Source organism: Onychostruthus taczanowskii, unplaced genomic scaffold, assembly GCF_017590055.1.
Source record: "Onychostruthus taczanowskii isolate IOZ18803 unplaced genomic scaffold, ASM1759005v1 scaffold4, whole genome shotgun sequence".
Lineage (NCBI taxonomy): Eukaryota > Metazoa > Chordata > Aves > Passeriformes > Passeridae > Onychostruthus > Onychostruthus taczanowskii.
The window spans coordinates 17,226,968-17,250,424 of NW_024501459.1; the positions used below are offsets into that span (position 1 = coordinate 17,226,968).

Here is a 23,457-nt window from a genome sequence, read left to right on the forward strand (position 1 = left end):
CAAACACTCTCACAGCTTTTGTGGAGCTCAGAAGTATTGGGCTGCACTTTGTGTATCACTCTGGACACTGCTGACCAGCAAGAAGATGCCAAGACAGACCCAAGAAAACACTGGCTTTGGAAGGCCAAGTATTTTCTGCGTGTTGCAACCATGATGACTTCAGCACATCTGCTATCTTGACATGCACAGATCCCACAATGCTGTTCCTCACATCTGATACACAACGGAGCCCCTTCAAAGGGTGCAGCTCATGTTGATTGTATGCTCAGAGCTCTTGGCAGAGGGAATGACTCTGTCTGTACCAATTCAATTACATCAACCAGATTACTTCCCCACATGAGGAAGGAGATCCTCCCCCTTGAAACAGGATGCAATGGAGCTATTGTCCATCTTTATCTGCTATCTTTATCTGTATGTGAGACAGACTTCATACACCTGAGCAGGAAGTCTGGAAAGTTTCTCACTGCACTTCCAGCGTAATCTCACTAATTGCAATTCTCAGATCATTAAGATGCGCTCTCCTAATCCACAAGCTATGAATTGTTTCATAGCTTTCCCAGTCAATTGAACTATTTTGAAGGCCATATTTTTACACAGTGATTGCAAAAAGTAAAGGTATGAAAGAAAGAAATGGGTCATATAATTTCAAATTCCAAATTTGGGTGTCACAGCTCTTTAAGACATTGTCTGGCTTGGAAGTAGGTTTTAACAAATGAACATTCAATCACAGTGATTTAAAGGTGTAAATGAAAATATGTTTAAGCAAGAGAAAAATAAGCTGTTTTTTTCAGTTCCAAGATATTCTGTACCAGTAATATGCTCCATAAAATGAACCACAGAGAAGTGGTTCATTATGAGTCATATAATGATCATATCTTATCAACCATATCATATCATGATCAAACACCAGTTGAATCTCAGCCTCAACAGATTTTCAATTCTTAAGATACCTTTGAAATTACCTAATGAACAAAGGCTTTCTGAAAAAAAGAAAAAATAGCCTGATGGCAACTTTCTTTTTTTCCCAAAACAGTACTGATAACCAAATATTAGAAATACTCTAAAATGAAATCCTAAGTATCTATAGTATTTCACTGAGCATTACTCTGAAGTGAATAATGGGAAGGTCTTGACAATGGTGCAATCTGTAAGTACCAAGCAGTGAAAGGAACTTTTCTCTTTTTTTAATAAAAGCAAGACTTAGAAAACATGTATTACAGTAAGAGATATTCAAATGGTCATATATAGGAACATCATATACATTGTAACCAGGAAACCTAAGGAACAGAAAGCAGGTTTTGCCAGAGAAACACTGTAAATCCAGATCACAATTTATCTTCTTCTTTTCACATTAGGATCATATCTGCAACAAAAAAATAAAAACTGTCACAAATAAGTAAAATAATGATATTCAAAGTTTATACAGATATACAAGGTGATGCAAACAGCTTTATTACAAATTCACAACAAGGGAATCGCCAGTATTCAGTCCTTTCCCTGACTACACTCCTGTAATTAACTATAGTTACTACTATTTGAATGAAAGATGCATAAGATAGAAGAACCTCTGTAATAACTTAAGATAACTGTTAATGAAATTTTCAGATTTCGTAACTACTTACGACCTTTAAATCTGATGCATGACCAAGCTTTCCAAGCCTTTAATGTCCCAACACTAAGCTCTTTACTGGAAAAGGACACTACAAGAATCAAGAGGAGGGAGGGAAAAGGGGTGCTGTGTGTTTATGCTGATGTACATTTGACCACAACTCATTCAGACACAACCTTTCTGCTGCTTCCTACTCCAACATAAAGCAGATCCTTGCCCTACCTTGCCCTTTATACAACTTCTGCTTGACTGTTAGAAATTTAGAGCTACTTTCTGGATATACTAAACAGTTACCTGATTTACTGCAATATGCTTATAAGTTTGACTCTACTTGACATCTTGAGCTTGACTCATCTTGACATCTACTTGCTATCCCTTGGCCTTCTCCATTTATGCTTCTTCTCCCAAACTCCTGTCATTTCTTTGAAATTCTGATGTGTTTTGTATTCATGCATGACTAACTTACAGACATAACTGAATGAATTACATAAAGTAATTCATCAAAACTTTGTGCTTAGACAGAAAAATGTGACAATTTGTGAGCCAAATTACATCACCACATATCTAGAAAGGTATTAAAAGTCACTGTTGTTGCTATACAATTCACCCTTCAACAATTAAATGTATACCCTTTGAAAAAAATGCTCCATTATTAACTGTTAATGAACAGAGCAAGTTGATAATGCAGTAAGATTTTCTGAATGGTCCTAACATGTACTGATATACAAAATCATGTTTGTTTGACAGTGATTCAGAAAAAAAAAATCCTTCTTCACCATATACATTTTTCTACTTAAATGCACAACTTTTGGTGTTCCTCAAATTCATGAGAGGTGAGAAGTCAAACACTGGTCACTTTTTCTTCACATAAAAAACATAGAAAGTAATGAAGTTTTTGCTAAACAAAATGAGACCCTATTAACTCTCAGAACAGTTATTTGATTTTACTGTTATAGCATTGTAACATGTTCTTTCTAATGCTTAAATGTCTTCTGGACAGCAAATTCTATGGCAGATTCTATGGACCAGATACGGGTTCTGTGGGCAGGGGAGGAGTGGGGAGATAAAGCAGATAGGAGTAGGAGATGATCCATGATGGAAATTCGCATCAGAACAACGGCAGCTTCAACCCTGTCTGTGACTGGCTAGAGAGATGCTGACAGTCATGAACATCTTTTCATGTTTTCTCCTCCAACTCACCTCCTCCTATTTTCCATGTTAAATGAAGCCTGAATAGGTTGGCTTTTTTCCCAGAGAAACTGATGAACCACTTTGACTACATTCTATATATGAGAATACGTGAAATTCTGTAAAGAATGGTCAAAGTAATCTTTTCCAAAATCAAAATTTGTAAAAAAAAAAAGATGTGATGTAAAAATACACATTTTTCTAAGCACAAACATAAAACTCTTACCTAAAGAGATCATCAGCAAGTGATTCTTCTCTTGCATGTCGGTTCTGTTCCTGAGAAAGTTTATTTAATATTTGACTGTTAAGGATAATTCCAATTAACCATTTAGAAAAACAGTATTTCTGCACTAACAGAATTTTCCCAAAGAAGTAAGTTCTCTCTAAGTATTCTGTTTAGTGCATATTCACATTAGAAGAGTTATTTCACTACCCAAATTTGGCTACTGCTACCAAGTAATGAAATGGCATAGTTTGTGAAAAGTGTCAGTTTTGGTCAGAAGTTTGGAAGTTTGCATATAAGGGGAATTTTAATTAGCATTATCTATATGCAGGGATTAAAAAAATGAGATAAGAAGCACTGATGCAATTGCATCGCAATCAGGCTCAGGAAATAATGTGACTCATCAGCAAGTATTTGTAAGGAAACAATCGGAAAATGAAAGTGCTAAACAACTGCCATAATAAGTGATTTTTTAGGACTTCTATATCTAAAGAAGTGCACAAAAGAAAAAAATACTAAATTTATTCTTACTACATCTCTTCAGTACATTCCAACAGTTTTACTCATGCATTTTCTGTTCTATTCAAGAGTAGAATATCAACTGTACTGCAGAACTATTTGAACACATTTAGCCATATAGAAATTCTTTCTAGCTCCCTGTCACATTTTTACAAGTCACAAGTTTACGTAGCGCTTATTTTACTCATCAAAAGATTGCTCTCATTTAGGTTACTGATTTTCTTTCTACAAATATTTCTGATTACATGAGTGTTGCATGCAAAATGAATTTAAATAACCAGAAAAAGATGAGTGTTACCACTGACCACTGACATTCAATCATTTTACTACTTTACATGCTCCCATGAGTATGTGTGGACAACTAACGAGCCGAGGTTTTATTTAAAAAATAAAATCCTGAAGTATCCCAGTAATGATCACAGGTTGGTATGACCACTTACATTAGTCAAGTTTTTATTTTATCATGTTTAAAAACTAATTTCTTACCTCTATTTCTTGCCTTAACCAGTCTTCTAGCTCTGAATTCTTTTTAGCATGGTGAGCAATCAAATCTGATCCTCCAATAATGTGTGGAAGTTGTCCTGCCCCAGGGTAAGCTACCTGTTGGACAATAAATTCTTATAACTACAAGGCAAGCATATTGCAAATAAAAGATCTATTTTAACAAATTCAGAAAGTCTTTTCAGACATCACAGAAGAAAGGCAGTCTTTCTTTGATTAATATTCAAAGATCATATTTAAAAGTCACTGAAGTTAAAAAAGCATTTACAGAAAGCTACTAAAAGAAACAAACAAAAATACATCTGGTAAGTTAAATATAATAAATAAATTTCATAGTGCATTAAGTGGAGACTGAAATATCAATAAAAATCAGTTTCTATTTTACTGTCAGAGTGCATAAGCATCTGTTACAAAATGGTGGGTAAGAAACTATTATCAGAAAATTAAAACATTATCTAAAAATGAGAGCAAACTCCCAGGAAGCAGTATTATGTAATCACATTCTATACATAGAATTTTACTGAAATGCCTTTCTAGGATCTCATACCACATGATTTTTTTTTTTTTATTTTATTTTTAATGTAAGCTGAAGTGGTACTTTTACACTTAACACTAAGAATCATTTTGCAATTGACCAAGGACCCAAGCAAGCAATTGTTTTACTTTTGTATGATACAGATTTAGTTCTATTTAGAAATCCAAGATTTATTAGTTAAAATGGAAGACTCTGAGTCACCCTATGGTGTATATATAGGTCTTTGGAGAAGTGGAATTGCTAGCTTTTGGAAGTACAACCTGCAGTTATGGTAGCTATCACTTAACAACTTATTCCAAGTAACAGCTTGGAATAAAGGGTGTGTAAGTATCTAAATAATCTAGCACAAGGTAAGCCTTTGTGAACTAGTACTTCTTCATTCAGTTAACAAAATACTGTTTACAGTATAATATGGTATTTAAATTGTTTCTTTCTTTAGTTATTATCAATTTATTAAAAAAAAAATCTTTAGTAACACATTTCTACAATCTGACAACACATTTTAGTATTTTTAAATAGTGCCATCTTGTGACCATTCAAAAAACACACTAACCTTTTTGAACATTTTGAAATTTTTCTTTCCCCCATAGCTGGTATTTCCAGACAGATGACTGTTCTGTCTTGGATGGCTGACAACCAGTGATCTGAACTCTGTCAACAGAAGCCTGCTAGGAAGATTGCTGGAGTCATCTTGCAGTTTGCTGTGGTTCTTATGTGGGAAGAGAAAGGAAGAAGCATTCAAGTACAGAACAGACACACAGCATGTCTAACAGCACAAACTGTAGAGAAATTATCCTGAGCAGATCTAAGTAAAAGTTGGGATTATGAAACAGTGAGGGAAAGCAGCAGCAGTGCTACAAGCTAAGATGATGTATGAACTTGTCAGTCTCCTAATATACCATGAATAGAGTAAATTTGTTTTGCTTGTGTTTAAATACATATTTCAATGCTGCATGGCAGACAAAGTTGAGCATTTTCAGCTCAATTCTAGCCTACAAATTTAGGGCTGTAAGCTGAATTTGATTAATATATCAAATTTTTCTTGTCCATGAGCATGCTCATATGCCAGCAAGTTTGCATCCACACTTTGCTGCCTAGGGCTATATCTATGTGGATTCCAAAGGAATCTGGGAGCAGGACAAGCTCATAAGTAACACTAAACTATGTTCAAGGACAGTGCCAGCCCAGATGCAGAAGAGCTGTTTTATTGTAAAACATAACCAGAAGTTCTTTAATCTGAGCTGACCCTGCACTTTGGTATAACTGCTGAGCATTCCCTCTTCTTGGGGTTTTTTTTTTTGTATGTAGATGAAATGGTATTATTCCTTGTTGACTGGCTACACTCTATCTCTTCAGAATTCTTTCATTTCAGTTTCATTCAGCCTAGTCTCCTTTTCCTCTGCCTCCCTGCCACCCCAAGCAACTCTCCTCTCCTTCCTTCCTTCATCTCACCTACAAAAAAACTAGCACACTATCTACTGTTAATCACTGTATATGACATCTATTTTCCCAATGCTCCATCTCTTCCCTTTTAGTTGTGATCTTACAGCAGAGAAGATTACATCCCTTTAAGTAGTAATCTAAGAAAATCATCAGTACAAGTATTAACCACATTGACAAGATTACATGGCAGGTCTTTAAGTAGTAATCTAAGAAAATCATCAGTACAAGTATTAACCACATTGAGGAGTTAATACAATTACATGTAGTTTCAGTCACCTTTAAGTATCCACCCAAATGCCATTACAGAAGCACAGAGGTGAACTACTTTTTTTCCACAGTCTACAAGCTGGACTGCACTACTCAAATTTACATATGATTATGTTAAGGAGTACAACCCTCCAAACCTCCTTTACCCTGAAACAGCATCCAAAAATACTATGTTATTCAGAGCAAAAATTTGATGGGTTTTTGTAAAGCTTCTTAAAGTTTGCTGTTCCAACTTACAATTAGCTGGCTCCTTACCAAGACTGGAGACTCTTGCTTGATATTACTTTTCATTTCTGAAGTTAGAACTGATCCAAGATCCTCTTCTTTCTATTTGATTAAAAATTATTTTAAATATAAAACTGAAATGAAATGGAAATTTAATTACACAGAATTGTTTTCTGCTCTTTATGGTAGAATAAACATATTCAAATCAATATAAATTTTTAGACAGGAAATAAACTGCCCCGTACTTTAATTTTTTTTATGATTTTATGCACACTGTAACAATTGTTGGAGATTTTCCTCTATTAAAACATCACTATTTGTTCACTTGTGGTTTTTTCCTTCTTCCTTACACACTAGGAAGTTTTGTCCATCTGTACAATCTTCAAAGTTCTGGCAGGCTCTGGAAAACTGTAAAAGCTTTTTATATTCAAGAGTAGCATTTTCAATTTGATACTTGAAGTGTACACATGCACAGACAGGACATTTCACTACCAGGACAAGAAAGTGTTCTGCAGGTTGATTATGTCCTATAGTTTAAAACTAGATTTGCATTACATAAATTATTTTCACTGGTTCATAAAATACCAAATCAGCTTTATGCACCTTGAAGGTTTTGAGTCAATTACTCACATTCTTTGTCTTGCCAGATACACAAGGTGCATCTATACTTAGAGAAAATAGTTACCAAATTTGCCTGGGGAGCTTTATCATGAAATCTCCTTCCTAGTCCACTGGAAATGTATTTTACATTAATAAAGTAGGTCATTATTAAACTATGAAAAGACTTCTTTTCAGCAGAAATCTTTAAGTGCATATGTATCTGCTAAAGTACCAGTTTAGTTGCCCATAAGATTATTTTTCTCCTTCAGAATCCTGACAAGAAGTTAGACTAGAAAAACTTTCCAAGCACCAAGCAACAAAATTCGATAGACTATTCCAAGCACCAGTTTTAGCCTGTCAGTATGCTCAGACCTAATAAAAAGTACCTACTGTCTGATAGTATAAAAATCAAGAAACAAAATTCTCTAAATTATAGAACTTGTCTTTTAAAGTTTTCCTGGTAGTAACACACACAATAAAAGAGCATTATAATGAAGTTCAAGTTCACACTTTGCTAGAAGCTCCAGTAAAGCATCAACAAGGTGTCAAGCTGGTCTGACCTAAGGATGCATAAACCATTACAAATTCTTATGTGGTCCAAGGAATCTTGCAAATTCCAGTTAATCAAGCATTCAAACTTTTAAGAATTTAAACACTGCCTACTCTGTAAATGGACTGGACAGTAAGCACTAAAATATATATTCCAAATAAATTAAAAAAACCTTTGTTCTCTTATTCCTATTGTACTGTTAATACTCTAGACCTCTCAACATTGTTTTCCTTTACAAACCTGCTTTTCTTTTTTTTCAACAAAGTGACCACTGTTAACTCAAGGTGTATTGTTTTCTTCATACATCTTAGAAAATTTCCTTAGTGCCAAAAACAAAAACAGAAAAATAATCAAAAAAACACAAGCTGTGTTTCGGTTTTGCTGTTGTTTTAGTTTGTTTTGGTTTAAAATTTGTCATACAGGAATTTTAATAATCTTTCACACAATATCAAAAGACTCAAAAAGATGTTGGACACTACTGTGGTATTCAACAGAAGAGGTCAGCTATAAGTTTCTTTAGAAAATTAATTACAAAAATATAATTGAGTACTATCTTAGTATAAATAACAATATTGTCATTACCACAGCAACAAGCATTATGAGAATTTTTTCTTGGACCAGGGATATATTCTCCTATTCTACATACAGTATATAAAGAAAAAAAAAAAAAAGAGGAAAAGTTCAGAATACAAGCAGCTTTCAATAAACAAAGAAAAAATGCCCAGAGAATAAAAAAAACATTTAGGTGGGTGTAAAACTGCAATGTTCACATGCAAAAGATGAATTATTCTGAACTAAAAATTCATGTATGAGATTTAAGCAAACAAATTTGACAGAGCTACCTTCTGCATGTAGGCAACCTCCTCCCTCAAGGAGTTATAATTGCATCCTTCCCACAAAATTGCAAATTTCAAGATTAGGCACCTGAGAACATAAAACTTACCAATACTTTATTCTCCTCTTGCTGATTTACATTTACTTCTGGAATCCTGCTTCCTTTGGCTTCCAAACATTGTTTTTTCCGTTTACTTCTTTGAGCTTCCTGGTCATGATCTACCATTTGATCTTCCCAGTCTATGTCTCCACTTCCAAACACAATTTCTAGTGCTTCTGTATCTTTAGATAAATCATCTAATTCCTTTCTCTTTTTTGGTGCATGATTTTCACTAGAAGTGGTTTTAGTGTCTGTTCTATCACTTGTTAGTTTGACACTTTCCCTCATAGACTTTATACCCATGTCTTCTGCAAAATTTGGGTTTGGCTCAAGGATGTTATTTTTCTTTTGATGCTGTTTTGCTTCACTGTTGCAGATCAATGAAGTTGTGGAATCAGTGCACTTGGGAAGAGGTGATGACCTTTCCTCCAATTTTGCTATTTTAGGTACAGATGTTTCTTCTTCTTCAGCTCTTTCCCTTAGTCAGAAATAAATTACAAAAGACATTACAAAAGCATTTTTGAGTATGATTACCTGCACCCACAACATAACAGCTTCTGGGGTTTTAGGGACTGCATTGTGAAATTTAAAGTGCCCTTGAGGAAAAACTTTCCATTCTAGGAATTTGATCTAAAAACTACCTTTTTAAGTATGTGTCAAATTTAAAGTACATTGCTTGAGTTAAAATTTTCCAGAAACACCATGAACATATCAGTAAGGGAAGTAATGTCAAGAACATTTCAACGTACCTTTTTCTAGAAACCTGGAAGTAATTCATAATTGAGTTCGACTGGTGACGTGAAGCACTCTCACAAGGTTTGCCAGCTTCTGGAATTTTAGATGGTGAGACAGGCTGACTTCTTTGACTGAACCCAGATGTTCTGTTTCCTCTAGGTATCGATGGTCCTGCATTTACACTGCCACTTGTGCCACTGTTTTTCTTTCCAGCTGTATCCTGGAAAGCCATTTTCCTTTGTCTATGCACCTGGGAAGTGTTCTCTATCTCCATGCTAGATTAGAGAGGAAAGAAATACTAAATGACACACAGGAGGTTACCAGAGATATATCGAATCAGATACAGTTTTTAAAAAAGTGATACCTGTACTTTGAATAAACTTGTATAAACAATGTGCTAAAAACAAACTGTGAAATCTAACATCAACATATTTTTATAACTGTGAAATGCCTTGAAAATTTTTAACAGTTCAGACAGTCAAGACAGATCTGCAGTATCTACAAATACATTTGAATGTCATCTAAATCCTATGGGATGCTTTCTGTAATCTAGTACTCAAAAGCAGAAATTATCTCACTGCAGACAAGTGACAGCAATTTAGTGCACGGCATTTCCTGTCATTGTGATATTTTTTTGAAAAATCTCCTTGCCCAGGATTTTCTCCTGGGAAGCTGAGAGGCCTCAGCTTCTCCTGTGTTCTGCTGCTTTAGAATGTGGTTTGGAGATTGTTTATCCAACATGTGAATTGTTTTTACTTAATGGCCCATCATGGCCAGCTCTGTCAGAATCTGAGGAGTCAGTCACGAGTTTTCATTATCATTCTTTTTAGCCTTCTGTCTGTATCCTTTCTCTATTATTTAATATCATTTAGTACAGCATAATATCATATCATATCATATCATAAAATAGTAAATTAGCCTTGTAAGAACATGGAGTCAGACTCCTTCCTTTCCACCATCGTCGAAGACCCCAGAAACTACCACAATTTCTAACTCTGTGTATCTTTCCCCATGGCAATGATACAGTTCCTCTGCCATAAAAGACTGCTTTATTTGCAAGTATTAGCTTAGAAATTTCCATGAATACTTTACCATGTCTGCTCTTCTGTATCAGGTATGTATAAGGTGCTGCTATCTGCAGCAGTTGGCATGATGGCTTCATCCACAGCCGGACTCTGGGAAATGGCTCGGCCTACGACAGCCGATGCAGAACTTGCAGCTACAGCTGCAAGACCAACACAAGAGAAGAATTAGAAGGTTAATATCAAATCTGTGTTCCTTTGCATGTGCTATTGCACATTACTACCTGATCACATGAGATCTTTGTAAAATGATCTTAAAGCAATTTTCATTAAAAAATAAGCAGATTTATTAATTAAAAAAAACCCTGACAGAAACAGTTATAAAGGACCATATTCTGGAATACAGATTTAGTTAAATAACCTACTGATGAAGTAATGGAATTCTGCTCAAATAAAAATGAAGCATAATGAGAAATCATATACCAGTATGTACATAATGTCCTTAAAAATCATGTGGTATATATTTTATGCAAAAATTAAAATATATATAATACAATATATAGATCATGTAAAACTGTCAGAGCACAAAATTCCTTATATTTACTCCTGTATAATGATCTCCTGTATCTGGGAGGGTTTTTCCAATTTTAAACACTGCTCCCTTTAAAGTCTGATATACAGTCTGTTTACACAATTTCAGACAACTTAACTTTTCTCCAGTTGAACTGTTCAGACTGGAAACAAGAATCAGCATCTCTGCCAGTACGGCATATATGTCTTTATTCAAAAATACATTTTCAAGTAAGTCATGTTCCTGCATGTAAGACAAACTCAGGGGTTTTTTTCTTCCATTTTTAAAATAATGGTAGGATATTCTACCTGATAGAACATTTTGTAGAACAAAACATAAACATACATATAAAATATAATTCTGAAAATTTCATAGCAACAAAATATAGAATAATATGAAGAGGCATGAAAAGAGACAAACAAAACCTCTTTCTGTCTCTCAAAGACTTTTGTCATTACCACATTAGCAAATACAAGTTTCAAGTCAAGACTTGGAATGTCCACTCCCAAACTACTACTTCAGCAAATGTGGTGATCATGTCTCATTGTCTTAACTTATGGAAAGATTATTTTAAGTTTTGAACTGAGCAGGAGGTGTCTGTACTTTCCTAAAGTAAATTCTGTTTAGAGCAAAGGGCAAAAAAGAAAAAAATGCAAGCCTTAACAAATTATTTCCATTCTTATTCTCTTGATTTCTGAAATTCATCTTTAACTTCCTGATTACCCCAGTCTTTTATGAAAAGACAGAACAGCATGGAATTCAAACAACCACATACATATGAATTCAGTGGTCACCAAAAACATGAACTTCAGATGTTTTTAAAGTATCTTTCTTTTCAAGGTGACTGTTCTATGTGCCTGCCTTTTAGGCTAGTTTTAGATCCACTTTTTTATTTACATCTAAGAATCATATTTTCATTGCAATTTACAGCAAGACCATTAAAAACCAATTACCTCTTTGGAGTTGTATACATTTTTCATAAAATATCACTCTTTTTTAATGGTTTTGCAAAACAGAAGAACTTGAACATCGTAACTGATACTCCTACACAAAAAGAAATACTGCCTCTTTGAGGCTGTTAACTTATTACTACCCTTCTTCCAATTACCTTTGGAAGCAGGTTGCTTTTGAGGGTTGCAGTATTTTTCTGTAGACATGAAGATAACTGCCAATCCAATTTCTGCCTCTGGAATAGCCCTAAGATTCTTGCTGTTAATACATAAATTAAAAAAAAAAAAAGCTTTTCAGTACAGATTCAAAGACAAACAGGCAAATGACCACAAGTATGGCAAAGTACAAAATGTTCCATTCCTCCTCCTTCCAAAAAAAATCAGCCTCCAAAAAATACTACTGTTTTTCCCAATACAGTAAGTCAACACAATTATCCTTCACTAGAGCCATGTCCTATATGTACAAACTCCCATGTTTCCTGCTGCTGCAGCCACTGTCTAGCTCCAGTAATCTGGCCCATATATCTCTACTTTCCTAATTTTTGGGCATTTAACCAATTATGCTCTACCTCTGATTCAAAAATGTGTGAAAAGAGACTTGAAAGATCTGACCACTTCTTAAAAGTCAGGCACTCTTCCCCCTCAAATATTCTGTACTACAGTCAAGAGGAGAGATTGAGTACTGTCTTCTCTACCTAGCAGGAAAATTCAGGGGAACTAGGTTTATGTGTTAGGATTGGGATTTTGTTTCACTGTTTTAATAAAATGGCATAATGATAATACTAACACAATATATGCAGTCTGCCTCCTCAAACAAAACCTACCACCAAAACAAAAACTAATTTTCATTGAACAAAAGCTGTTCTTCAAAAACTCTGTATACAAATAATTACATAACAGTGAACCACATGACCTCAAGGTGCCATCACATCTTCTTTTGATGAAATACATATAATCAATGAAATATCATGAATTATCTATTTTGAATTCTTAGAATATATTAATTTTAACTTCTTTTAAATAGTAGAAGAGAAACTACTTGCTGTCTGTCATTTTAAAGCAACTTCATTACGATGAATTTTTCTAGAACTAAGTTCTACAGGAAAATAATAAAAAGAGAAGAAAACAGGAATTCCATCAAATCCTCACGGAACTGCCAAGTTCTTTCTGCTTCAAGAAGTTTTAGTTCCTCTGCCAAATACTTAGAACAATGTAAAAATGCCCTCTTTATAAGCAGCCTCCTGCTTAAATATATATGTAAACACCACAACCAAGTCTCTGTAGAAGTTCTGAAATTACCCTACCGCTGTACAAGAGAACAATGCTGCACCTTTCCAAGTCAGTCAGAATGGAATCAGTCCAGTTTGTCACAGAGTCAGATCCTGAGAGCTGAGAGTTTGCCAAACCCACATCAACTACACAGACTTCAGGAGAAAGTAGTAAAGGCATTTCTTTTCTTCCTTCTGTCATCAACTTTACTTCCCCTCCTCCAAGAACAACTGCTGGACCCAGTTTCTTGTGCTAAAGAGAGAATACAAAAAAAAACAACTCAGAATGCAGTCAGTTCAGAGGTATCAGAATACAGAACTATCAGTGTAGTGCTTCTCACTGATGCACGACTGCAGATGAAATATCTTCTGTTCCTCCTCTACATTTTATCTTGCTTAGGCCACTGTACCATAGGATAAATACAAAGAAATCTTTCTTTCCTGATGAACCCAGAATGCTCAGTACAGACTTTCAGCTAAGTCTGTACTTAGCTACCCCTGCAATATTTCTGCAATGTAAAGCCTGATTACCTGCTTGGCAGATAGAAATACAAAAGTTTTTCCACTGAATATTTTTTTCCTTTCTTGATGCTCAGATAAATCCAAGTTTTCACTGCCAATGGAAGGCTCATCAACTGGAGGATAAAAGCTGCAAGAACAGAAAATGAAAGTTACAAAATTCAGCTTTCCAAATCAGTACTGACTCACAGTCCTTTCTGTTTAAGAGTAAAGTTCTGAAGTTAAAATCCTGCATTTCTCTGCTAAAACTACTTACATAAATAATTTTCGAGAGATTGTTAAGAAGAAACAGAGTCCCCAATTTCTCATCATCAAAGATAAGACCAAGACTTTCTACTTCAGTAACTAAGAAAACACTTTAGGAATGCATTCACCCAAGCTGCTGTACACATATCCACATTCTTACTAACAACACTGACAAATGAGGCTGCAACTTCATCCTGCATTTACTCGAGATAATAGTAAAACTCCATACAAAATTAATCATCTTGCTTCCTCAACCCTCCACGTGTGGACAGTCACCCCTCATTCTCTTCCACTGTGTCAAATTATGTGCCACCACACTCAAAAACAGCCTACAACGTGACAGCAGACAAGTACACTTTTCCTTGCTAGTGGGATACAGAACTGAAGGGATTCACTCTGCAGATTCTCTATTATTTTGTCCAATACAAGGAAAGTGAGCAGGAGTTTAGCTAGGAAATATATTAGGCAAAAATCAAATTCTACCCTGAAGCCCTAAATTTCGTCACAGCCTGCAACCTCAGCTCCAGTTAATGACGGCCTGCCCAGAGCCATGTCCTAACTTGCTCTGGAGTTAGGAAATGCATCTAACTAGTAATTTCAAGATACTTAGTAGATTTTTGAGCCACATATTCACTGCTACAGCAGTACTGACAGAGCAAGGTAAAAGCATATGTCAGAAAGAATGGAAACTATAAGTTAATTTTAACCAAACTATACCCCACCTGTACCCAAATAGCTGTTTGGCAGATTCTAAGGAAGACATATATGAAATGCTGAAATATTGATATTTCAGAAAAAAATCAACCATTTGTAAACAGAAAAACATCCCTCAAACACAAAAAATAAACATGTATTTAAAGCTGAACGCAAAAATAAGCACATAAATTTTCTACTTCATCCAAATATGCAATTCAATTATGATAGGGTAAAATGTGTTATGAATAGGCTATATAGTTACAGGTGCTTTTTAAATACTCTTCATTCTTATGTGTTCTTCACAATCAATTCTTCAACCTTTACACAATGAAAATTAGGCAACCTAAATCCACTAGATTTTGAAAGGTGAGTATTTGATCTATTTCACTAGCCTGTTCAAATCTGTTTACAGAAATATTACTGCATTGAAATTGAATAGATATGACAAAGCCTACTAATTTCAAGCAGAAGAAGGGCAATTCAGACTTTAGTTACTACGCCAGAAGATTTCTGATAGTGGGTTCTCTAGAGACAGTTAGTAACCTAAGATAAATACAAGGGACAAAGTCATCTTTAAAGATAAAAGGACAAGTCAAAATGGAAAAACAACAGTTTTCACTACTTTGAAACTGGACTATAGTTCTTTATAAATATATTTTTAAATCTCCATTTTTTAATTTCAGCATACAACTTTAAATTATGATTGTCTCCAAAAAAACCCCAAAAAAACAACCTTTCGTTTTCCTTATAATCTCCTACCCAATGATGGTCTAAGCTCAACAGGCAACAGTCTTTTGTAGTCAGGATTCTAAAGTGCTCCTCATATATGGCCTCATAAGCTTTTAACAGTAACACCATTATCTAGAAAAGATCCTCTACAACCTTGAATCTCTCAACACATAGATTTTGATTCTTGGTGAGTTTCTGTTAAAAAATTTGTTACTTTTCTTCTTTTTCAAAGCCCTGCACTATTGACACTGGCCTGCAGTCATAAAACACATTATTTCATACAGGATTGCGCTCATGCAGCCATTTATGAAATCTTCAGTCATTGTTCTTCCTTGCATAGGTTGTTAGAGAGTACCAGAGCACTAGGGTAATACCATAAAAAACTCAAGTAGTCTCACATTCATATGGGAACTGCAGGTTTGCCATTACATGAAGTCTTACTGAAAACAAAAAGACACTTTAATTATTTTTTTCTTTTTAACTTTAAGATAATATTTCCCTAGGCTTTTTGGGAGGGACCAGCTCTACAACAACAGTAAAGATTTAATTAACAGTGTCACCCAGTATTGCCATCTCAATATACTTTTCCTGTTTCACACCCAAACCAGTATTGCCCCAAGCTGTCTGATGTCCTGTGGCTATACCAGCTCAGGTCAGCTCTAGCTACAATGCACAATATAGACACTCCCAGTCAAAGTAACAAGTATTTTTGGAAGTTTAATGAAAATAGTTGCTAAGTAAATTTTCAGCATCTTCCCATAAGCTACTTCTCAAAAACATGACCTATTTAAAATACAGCAAGTATTTTAAACATAGATCTGTGTATTAAATCAACAGTTTCATTTAGCTTGATGCAGAACTCTCTTTGAAGGCTACATAATGTGTATATTGCTAGTGTCACCACCTTTTAGCCAGTTCAGGTCCTCTCAGCATCTTAAAAGTTAGCAAAAATATTTCAGAAAGGTAAACATATCCATGTACATTTTTCAGGGAGCACTTAAGCCACTTATACCGTCACTTCTGTATTAAATGGACACACATCGTGGTTGAAAGACAAAGACACTGTACTTGTTCCTGCAACAGACAGGAACAGCAGCATTACCACCAGGTAATATTCCACCAAACAAATTTCAAGTTGTACAACCAATCACTAGATTTTGATGTCTTGTATGACCTGTACTACAAAAGAAAAAAAAAAATCTCACAGGAAAGTATTTCAGAGAGTACTAAATAGTTTGTTCATTTTTCTTATATCCTCAGAAAACAATGCAGAAGTTTAAGTAGAAGGGAAAGTTACAATTAATTCTGATTCTTTCTTCTGGAACTGAAGAACAAACAAGTTTTAAGCCACTCACAGATGACTAATTTGGCATATTACACAAACCCTGCTAATGTAAAGCAGCATCTAGAAACTAAGGAGTATTTCCTACCAATTGCTCCAGATTGGCATCTGCATTTTTGTAACAAGGCAGTGTCATGTTCTGTGAAATATATTTTACCACATATCAAGCACAGCTTTTTGTGAATCCTCTTGTTCTGTTTCTATTTCCATGTGTGCATCAGAAGCTGTTTTAGCATCTATCCAGCCTCAGTCTTCAAACTATTCTACCAACTGCTACTACCACACCTACTAAAGAAAATAAATTGCCATTTCCTAAAATACATGCATATTTATGCCCATATGAATGTATATACATAGTGGGAATTTCTTACCTGTATAAACCATGTGTTCATACAATAAAAAACCAACAACACAACCCCCAAACAAAACACAAATGTCTCCTTTTTCAAGGTAAAATGAGAAGCAATATGGGCTCAGATGAAATTGTCACATACAATATTGTGACTATTTTACATTTTCTTACATCAAGAAAATAAACAGAAGAGCTATTCTGCAGTATTTATTGATTCCAAATTAAGAATTCCCTTTTGAAGTTAATTTAACCATGAAAACAATGAATATTTTATTCTCATTTAGTAAAAGCTAATGCACATTAGTCTCACTTCATCTCTCAATAGATAATTAAAAACCTCTTCTATTTCAGAGAATTCAATGGTGAGGCTAACTCTGTTCTGACCAAAGTTTACAGTAAACTCAGTAACTAACAGCACACAGGAAAAATATCTCTATGTAATGAATTAAAGGTGATATAATTTCTTTTATAAAAGTGTAATTTGTTTATTTTTATGTATCAATTCCCAGGAGCGTTTGAAGCAATATTTAAATACCAATAAACAAGTTCCTTTTCAGAGACAGCAACATCTCTAAGCATAGAGTCAATTCCAGAGCTCTAATTTTGTAACTCTAGTGATAAGAACAACAAAATTGCTGGAATATTAAAATGTTAATCACATTAAGCATTCCTCTACAAATAAAATTACTATGAATTGTGTATTATGTCAAAAACCATCAGATAAATGTGTAGTTATCTGATAATCTAACTCCCATAAACTTCATTCTGCAACACAGTAAACGTGATGATTTGGCAACTTACCTTTCATGATTTGGCAACTGTTGCCTGGACTGAATAGCTCTGATTAATTCAGAAAAAAACTCCGGTTTTATAATTGGTCGAGCACAAATCAAAGCACATATAGTCTAAAAAAAACAGAAAACACAAATTTACTGCACAGAAAAAGTTCTAATAGAATATGGTTCAACTGACATTAACTTTTAAAGATCTAAGATATGGAAAGTATCAAACAAATAAAACAATACTGATTTGTGCTACGAGGATTGTTTTGCTTCTAACAGCCTAGCTTTTAACTGGTGCCTTGATTAAAAAGCTACAAAAATGTAGAAGACAACTGATGAAAATTACTAAGTCTTCAAAACCGGCTTTTTTTGTTTACTTTCCCTTCAACCTCATGTTGACATGCACATCTAAACTTGGAAAAAGAAGAGTTGACTACAGTTTTGTAGATAAAAATTTTGAACAGGTCTAGAATTTAATTAGCAGTCGTGGGAAAACTGCAAAGCAATGCTATGAACAGGCAAAAGCTCAACATACCTTAACAGTAACTTTTACTGATACCATTACAAGGTGGGTACATTCTTTTGTCCATTCATTCACTACAAGGCCTCCAAGCTGCTGGATGGCTTGATTTAAAGCATTTTTCTGTGCTACATCTAAACACGAGGAGCAGACAACCAAAGGTTCATATTCCACTCTGCAAAGAGCAAGTAAAAGAGAATTGCTTAAGTTAATTCAGCCAATCATTATGATGAACAGAGCTGACTTAAGTATCGCATTTTGTATCTATCTCATGGAAATCTGAAGGAAAAAAAAATAAAGGACCCATACTCTAATCTAGATCAAAGTAAAATCTTCCTGCTCTAAAATTTCCTGAAGGAACAAAATACTAATATTTATTCAGAAAAATTAATGACAATTTGACCTGATGTCTGAAACATTTCTATGGACTTGTGGCCCTTTTACAGATATTACACAGAATTAGTGCCTCAAGAATAGTGCAAGGCCTGGGAATATCAAAAGAAATTTGAGTGTGTGCCTCCAAAAGCTAAAGTATGTTCAATAGGACAGATCAATACTTAGAAATACAAGTGTCATAAAATGCAATTTCAAGTAAGTTTCCTAGCATTTCCATTATCCTTGACCATAAGCCTTTATATATATTTTAGATCTTCCATATCAAATTATATTATTTCATATTTAGATTATTTAAATTTCTTTCTACTTTGTAGACTTTCTAATACAACAGCCATGATGTAACTGGTCTCATGGTATGATTCCTGTATCATGTTTCAGGTATGTTTACCTAAAATATTAAAAAAAAATATTATTGTAGAAATTGGAGGAGAATGCCAAGTTTTTTCTAACAATAAATAGTAACAGCAGCCTTGATAAAACTGAATAAAACTTTAAGGCACAAAGCTACCTTCTGGTTACTTTAACATTGATTTTAATGGTCATTAGACTTTTTCTATTTATCTGCTACTTCATTTCTAGAAGTGCTTCCTATAAATAAACAACACTACCATGTAAAATTTGGAAAAAAATATCAAGCTGGCTTCACATCCTCCAGCAACGTCAGTTCTTTTCTCATTACATTATGAACAACTAACAAAGGCTCCAACAAACTCTAAACCTGTCTCCCTTTTTCTCATTTGGTGTAGGATTTTGTTCTTTGCCTAAAAGAGCCTGAAAATACTCACTGTACATGACATATTATCTTCTAAAATGCCAATGTTTTCCTATCTACAATTTTAATCTCCTAGTGACAAAATAAATTATGTAAAAATATAATGGAAGATATTTCAGAAGCAGGTGTGGAACACAGCCAAAATACTACTTACCTCTTTTGCTGTCTAAAAATTAATCATTGCTGTACCACTTGCAAAGTTGCATGATGTGCTAAAATACTCTTCTAAAAATTAATTTTTAACTTGATATTTTATAATCAAAACACTTACCTAAACTTGCTCTCAAAGACTCCAAAGTTGATTCTGTCACCTGACTGCAAAGACACTGAAGCACCATTGAGTTTTGATCCATTAACAAAAGTGCCATACTTGGATGTATCTCTTACTGTTAATATAGGTACTGAGAGACACTGACTCTGAAAATAAACATAAATAAGCCATTATAGTTTATCAGAATGAAACAGCTTTATCAGAAACAAGTTACTATCATTGTGAATCAAAGCAATGGATAAATAAGAAGCAGCCCACAAAATATCATCTTAAATAAAGGCTTTGGACAATGAGGCTTGCTATAAGTAATTATTTATCTTCTGTTTTTCACTGTAGAGGAATAAGAGAAAATATACATGTTTTTAGCTTTAGAACTTCTGTGCTTCTTACACTTAGTCTTTCACTTCATCTTTCTGGAGACCATGCGTGGCAGTCATTCATTGGCCTGAGCTAGTGCAATTTAGCAAGGCTCTGAGATTTATTACATTTTTACTACCACTCAGTTCTATCCTGGGCATTGAAGTAAAAGCCTAAGGTCACCTGAGGGTACTTTCTAATGCTTCCTTCCATGAGGAATGCTAGTCTTCCCCAAACTCCAGGACATGGAGACTCCAGCATCTCTTGAGAAGATGTTAGATACTGTCAGATTTCCAAAGTGGCTCACAAGCCAATGACAACAATGACAGCTCGTTTTTATGAAATTCTGCCATGCAGTTATATGCTGCTACACAGAATGGAAAAGGTGTGAAGGGACCACTGGAGGTGATCTAATTCAACCTGCCTATTGAAGCAGGTTTCCTTACAGAAACCTGCTTGGGATTGTCTCCAGGCTCCTTTGGAGTATCCAGAGATAGTGACTCCATAACCTCTCTGGGCACTCTGTTCCAGTGCTGAGTCATTCTCACAGTGAAGTTCTTACTCATGTTCACGTGGAACTTTCTGTGTTCCAGTTTCTGTCATGGTCTCTTGTCCTACTGTTTGACACACCAAGAAGAGCCTGGCTCCATCCCCTTGACACCCTCCCAGCTAATGACAGACACCAATGACAAATGAGGTCCCTTCTCAGCTGTCTCTTCTCAAGGCTGAACAGGCCCAGATCCCTCAGCCTTTCCCCACAACTGAGGTGCTCCTGTCCCCTCATTATCTTCACAGCCCTCCGCTGGACTCATTCAGTATTTGCAGTATTAAAGGGACAAATATATTTTACATGTTTTATTTTAAACACTACGTAAGGTTACATAAACTAAATTTTCGCTGACTGCTTCAAAACATTAATAACTGTCACAACACTTAGTAAATTGCTGATTGCTAATTCTCCTTGGTACATTTTCCTTTTCCATGCCCTAAGCAAATACATCATTAATGATATGAAATGAAACAGACACTAAGTCTGCAGTAAAACAACTGAAGCACTTCCCAGAACTGAAAATTTGTCTGTGTAATGAAACCTAACTGCATCATTTTCCTGCCATGATTATTTTAATACAAATTCCTAGTGAATCTTCACTCTGGATAAAAGGAAGCTACTAAAATTATGTCACAAAATTCCCCAACGAAAGCAAACAAACCTAAGGGGGAAAAAAAATTCAAGATGAAAAAAAAAAAAGACAGGTGATCAATGGTTCTACTCCAAGCATAAAATTGGTGAGAGCAAAATGAGAGTATGCATGGTCACGGCAGCCCGAATTATCCCCACAGTGCATTGATAATGCAGTAAAATGGTGGCTACTTACAGGGCTTGTTTCAGGCCGACTTACAGTCAGAACTGCGTGACTTCGACTGATAGACTGATCGTCCTGAAGGAGAATTGTGCAGTTTCTGCGTCCAACAACATATTCTACACCGCTTAAAAGCCGATACGGTTCTCCTGGAAATAACCAAGGGACAGAAAAATACCAATTTAGAAAAAAACACCAAAATACATGAAGTACATGGGAGAGAAACTGAGAAGTTTGTAGTACCTCTAAATCTCAGCTTTGCCATGCGTCATTTATGCTCAGAGCAGGATGCCAACAATGCCAAGGTTGTGGGTTTTATCCCCATGTGTGCCATTCACTTAAGAAATGGACTCAATGATCCTTCCAGCTTAGAATATTCTGTGACTCTGAATTCTGTGATTCTGATTAGAATTATCCATTTAGCTTACAGACAAAACCTCTTTCTTTCTTTCTTGCTCCCTTGCTCTGTCCATTACAAAAGGATACATTTTACGATAAACAAATCAGTTTCAAAAGTGGCAGCACAATTTTTTTAAGGACAATATATTTTTACCAATACCTTCTTGAAGATTAACATCTGGAAGAAAAAAAAAAAACAAACCCACAATGTAAGATAGGTTTTCTAAAACACCTTTATAAGGGTAGGTAATTTTTTGAGGTTATATTGTTTATTCACATAACTAATTAAGAGATTGAGAGGAAAATGTCCTCCTAATGAATGTAAGGAGATCTTCATGTAAATCAAATTAGTACTTACTAAGTTCAGCCTCTAACCAATGCTTATGCTTTAGCTTATGCTTTGTACCTGCCACCTGGACCCCATGGTGGCTTCCCAGTGAATGGCTTGACTCTCTCCCAAAGGTGTGCTACCACTGGTCAACAGAAACAAAAATGTTTCTTGATGAAAATGAATACATGAAGATGGATTCCAGTTATCAAGCATGGCAAATAACCTCCTAACCCTGAACTGTGCAGAAATGATCATTCTGAACAGAATGAAGAGTGTTTTGATGCACTCAAGAGTTTTCCAGGCAGTAAGAGGTAGATCAGCTCTTAGGTGCTGTATCAGGATATAAATTAGGATATATATTAGGTGTGTACCAGGATATAAATCAAACATCCAAAATCTCCTCCCAATGAACCAGGAAACAGAGCAGATGCAGTTGTGTTAAGTCTGTTCCTTACAAGAACTTAGGAAGAAATATATATATGATACCTATTATTAAAGCTCCTATAGACAAGAAAACAAAGAAAAGTATAGAGGCAATCTAGTTTCAAAGTTCAACACTTGGTCGCTACACATCGTTTCTGAAGTTGCTGCCTCAGAGTTCAACTCTCCAGGTATTACAAAGCAGGACTCTGTAACCTGCAGCACCATAAGACATCCCACACAGGATCGAAAAGAAGTCCTAACAGGTTTAACAGGAGCTGTGGCCGGCAGTGCTCCAGGAAAATATGGAGGCTTCGCCGCGGACGAACGACCAGGACTTAGGTCACCACGGGCCCGAGGCAGCGCGGACAAGCACGCCCGGCTGGAGCCGGCCCTGCGGCAGCCGGCAGCCCGGCACGCCCGGGGAGCCGCGCAGCCGCCGCACGGGGCGGGGAGCGGCCCGCGGTGCCCGGGCCCAGCCCGCCGGAGCGACGGAGCCCTCGGGCGTTCCCTCACCTTTTCCCGAGGCGGGCACCAGTTTCCACATCCTGGAGCTCCGCCCGGCAGCCCCCGGCGACCCGGACAAGACAGGGCTGGGGAGAGAAAATCCCGGGATCTTCCACCGCCACCACGATCCCGCGCGCCGGGCCGGAATAAGGGGCGGGACGCGACCGAGAGCGCTACCTACCGGCCTCGCGCGACCTCGGCAGCCGTGGGCCGGCGCGCCTGCGCGGGCCGGGGCCGGGGCCGGGGCCGGGGCCGGGGCCGGGGCCGTCCCGCGGATCTCGCCTGTGCCCGTGTCGCAGCCGGTCCCCTTCGCCCCG

The 23,457-nt window shown here is 36.0% G+C and overlaps 1 protein-coding gene across 5 annotated transcripts; it reads right to left on the minus strand.

Annotated features, from left to right (window-relative positions):
• Positions 1-1,169: 1,169 nt before the first annotated feature.
• On the minus strand, positions 1,170-23,273 carry NBN (nibrin). Of its 5 annotated transcripts, XM_041412941.1 has the most exons (18): positions 23,150-23,270; positions 22,043-22,060; positions 21,727-21,948; positions 21,499-21,629; positions 19,766-19,911; positions 18,342-18,501; positions 17,826-17,929; positions 13,672-13,789; positions 13,203-13,393; positions 12,031-12,131; positions 10,422-10,554; positions 9,344-9,604; positions 8,604-9,072; positions 6,541-6,612; positions 5,129-5,284; positions 4,026-4,139; positions 3,024-3,073; positions 1,170-1,363 (listed from the first exon to the last, which is right to left on the minus strand). In XM_041412941.1, the coding sequence occupies exons 3-18, from the start codon at positions 21,746-21,748 to the stop codon at positions 1,333-1,335; spliced, it is 2,259 nt and encodes a 752-aa protein (XP_041268875.1). In that variant the 5' UTR covers positions 21,749-21,948; positions 22,043-22,060; positions 23,150-23,270; the 3' UTR covers positions 1,170-1,332. The 5 variants fall into 5 exon arrangements, with proteins under 5 accessions (XP_041268875.1, XP_041268872.1, XP_041268874.1 ...); XM_041412938.1 differs by lacking the exon at positions 21,727-21,948; XM_041412940.1 differs by lacking the exons at positions 21,727-21,948; positions 22,043-22,060 and having other exon boundaries at positions 23,150-23,273.
• Between the last annotated feature and the right edge of the window lie 184 nt (positions 23,274-23,457).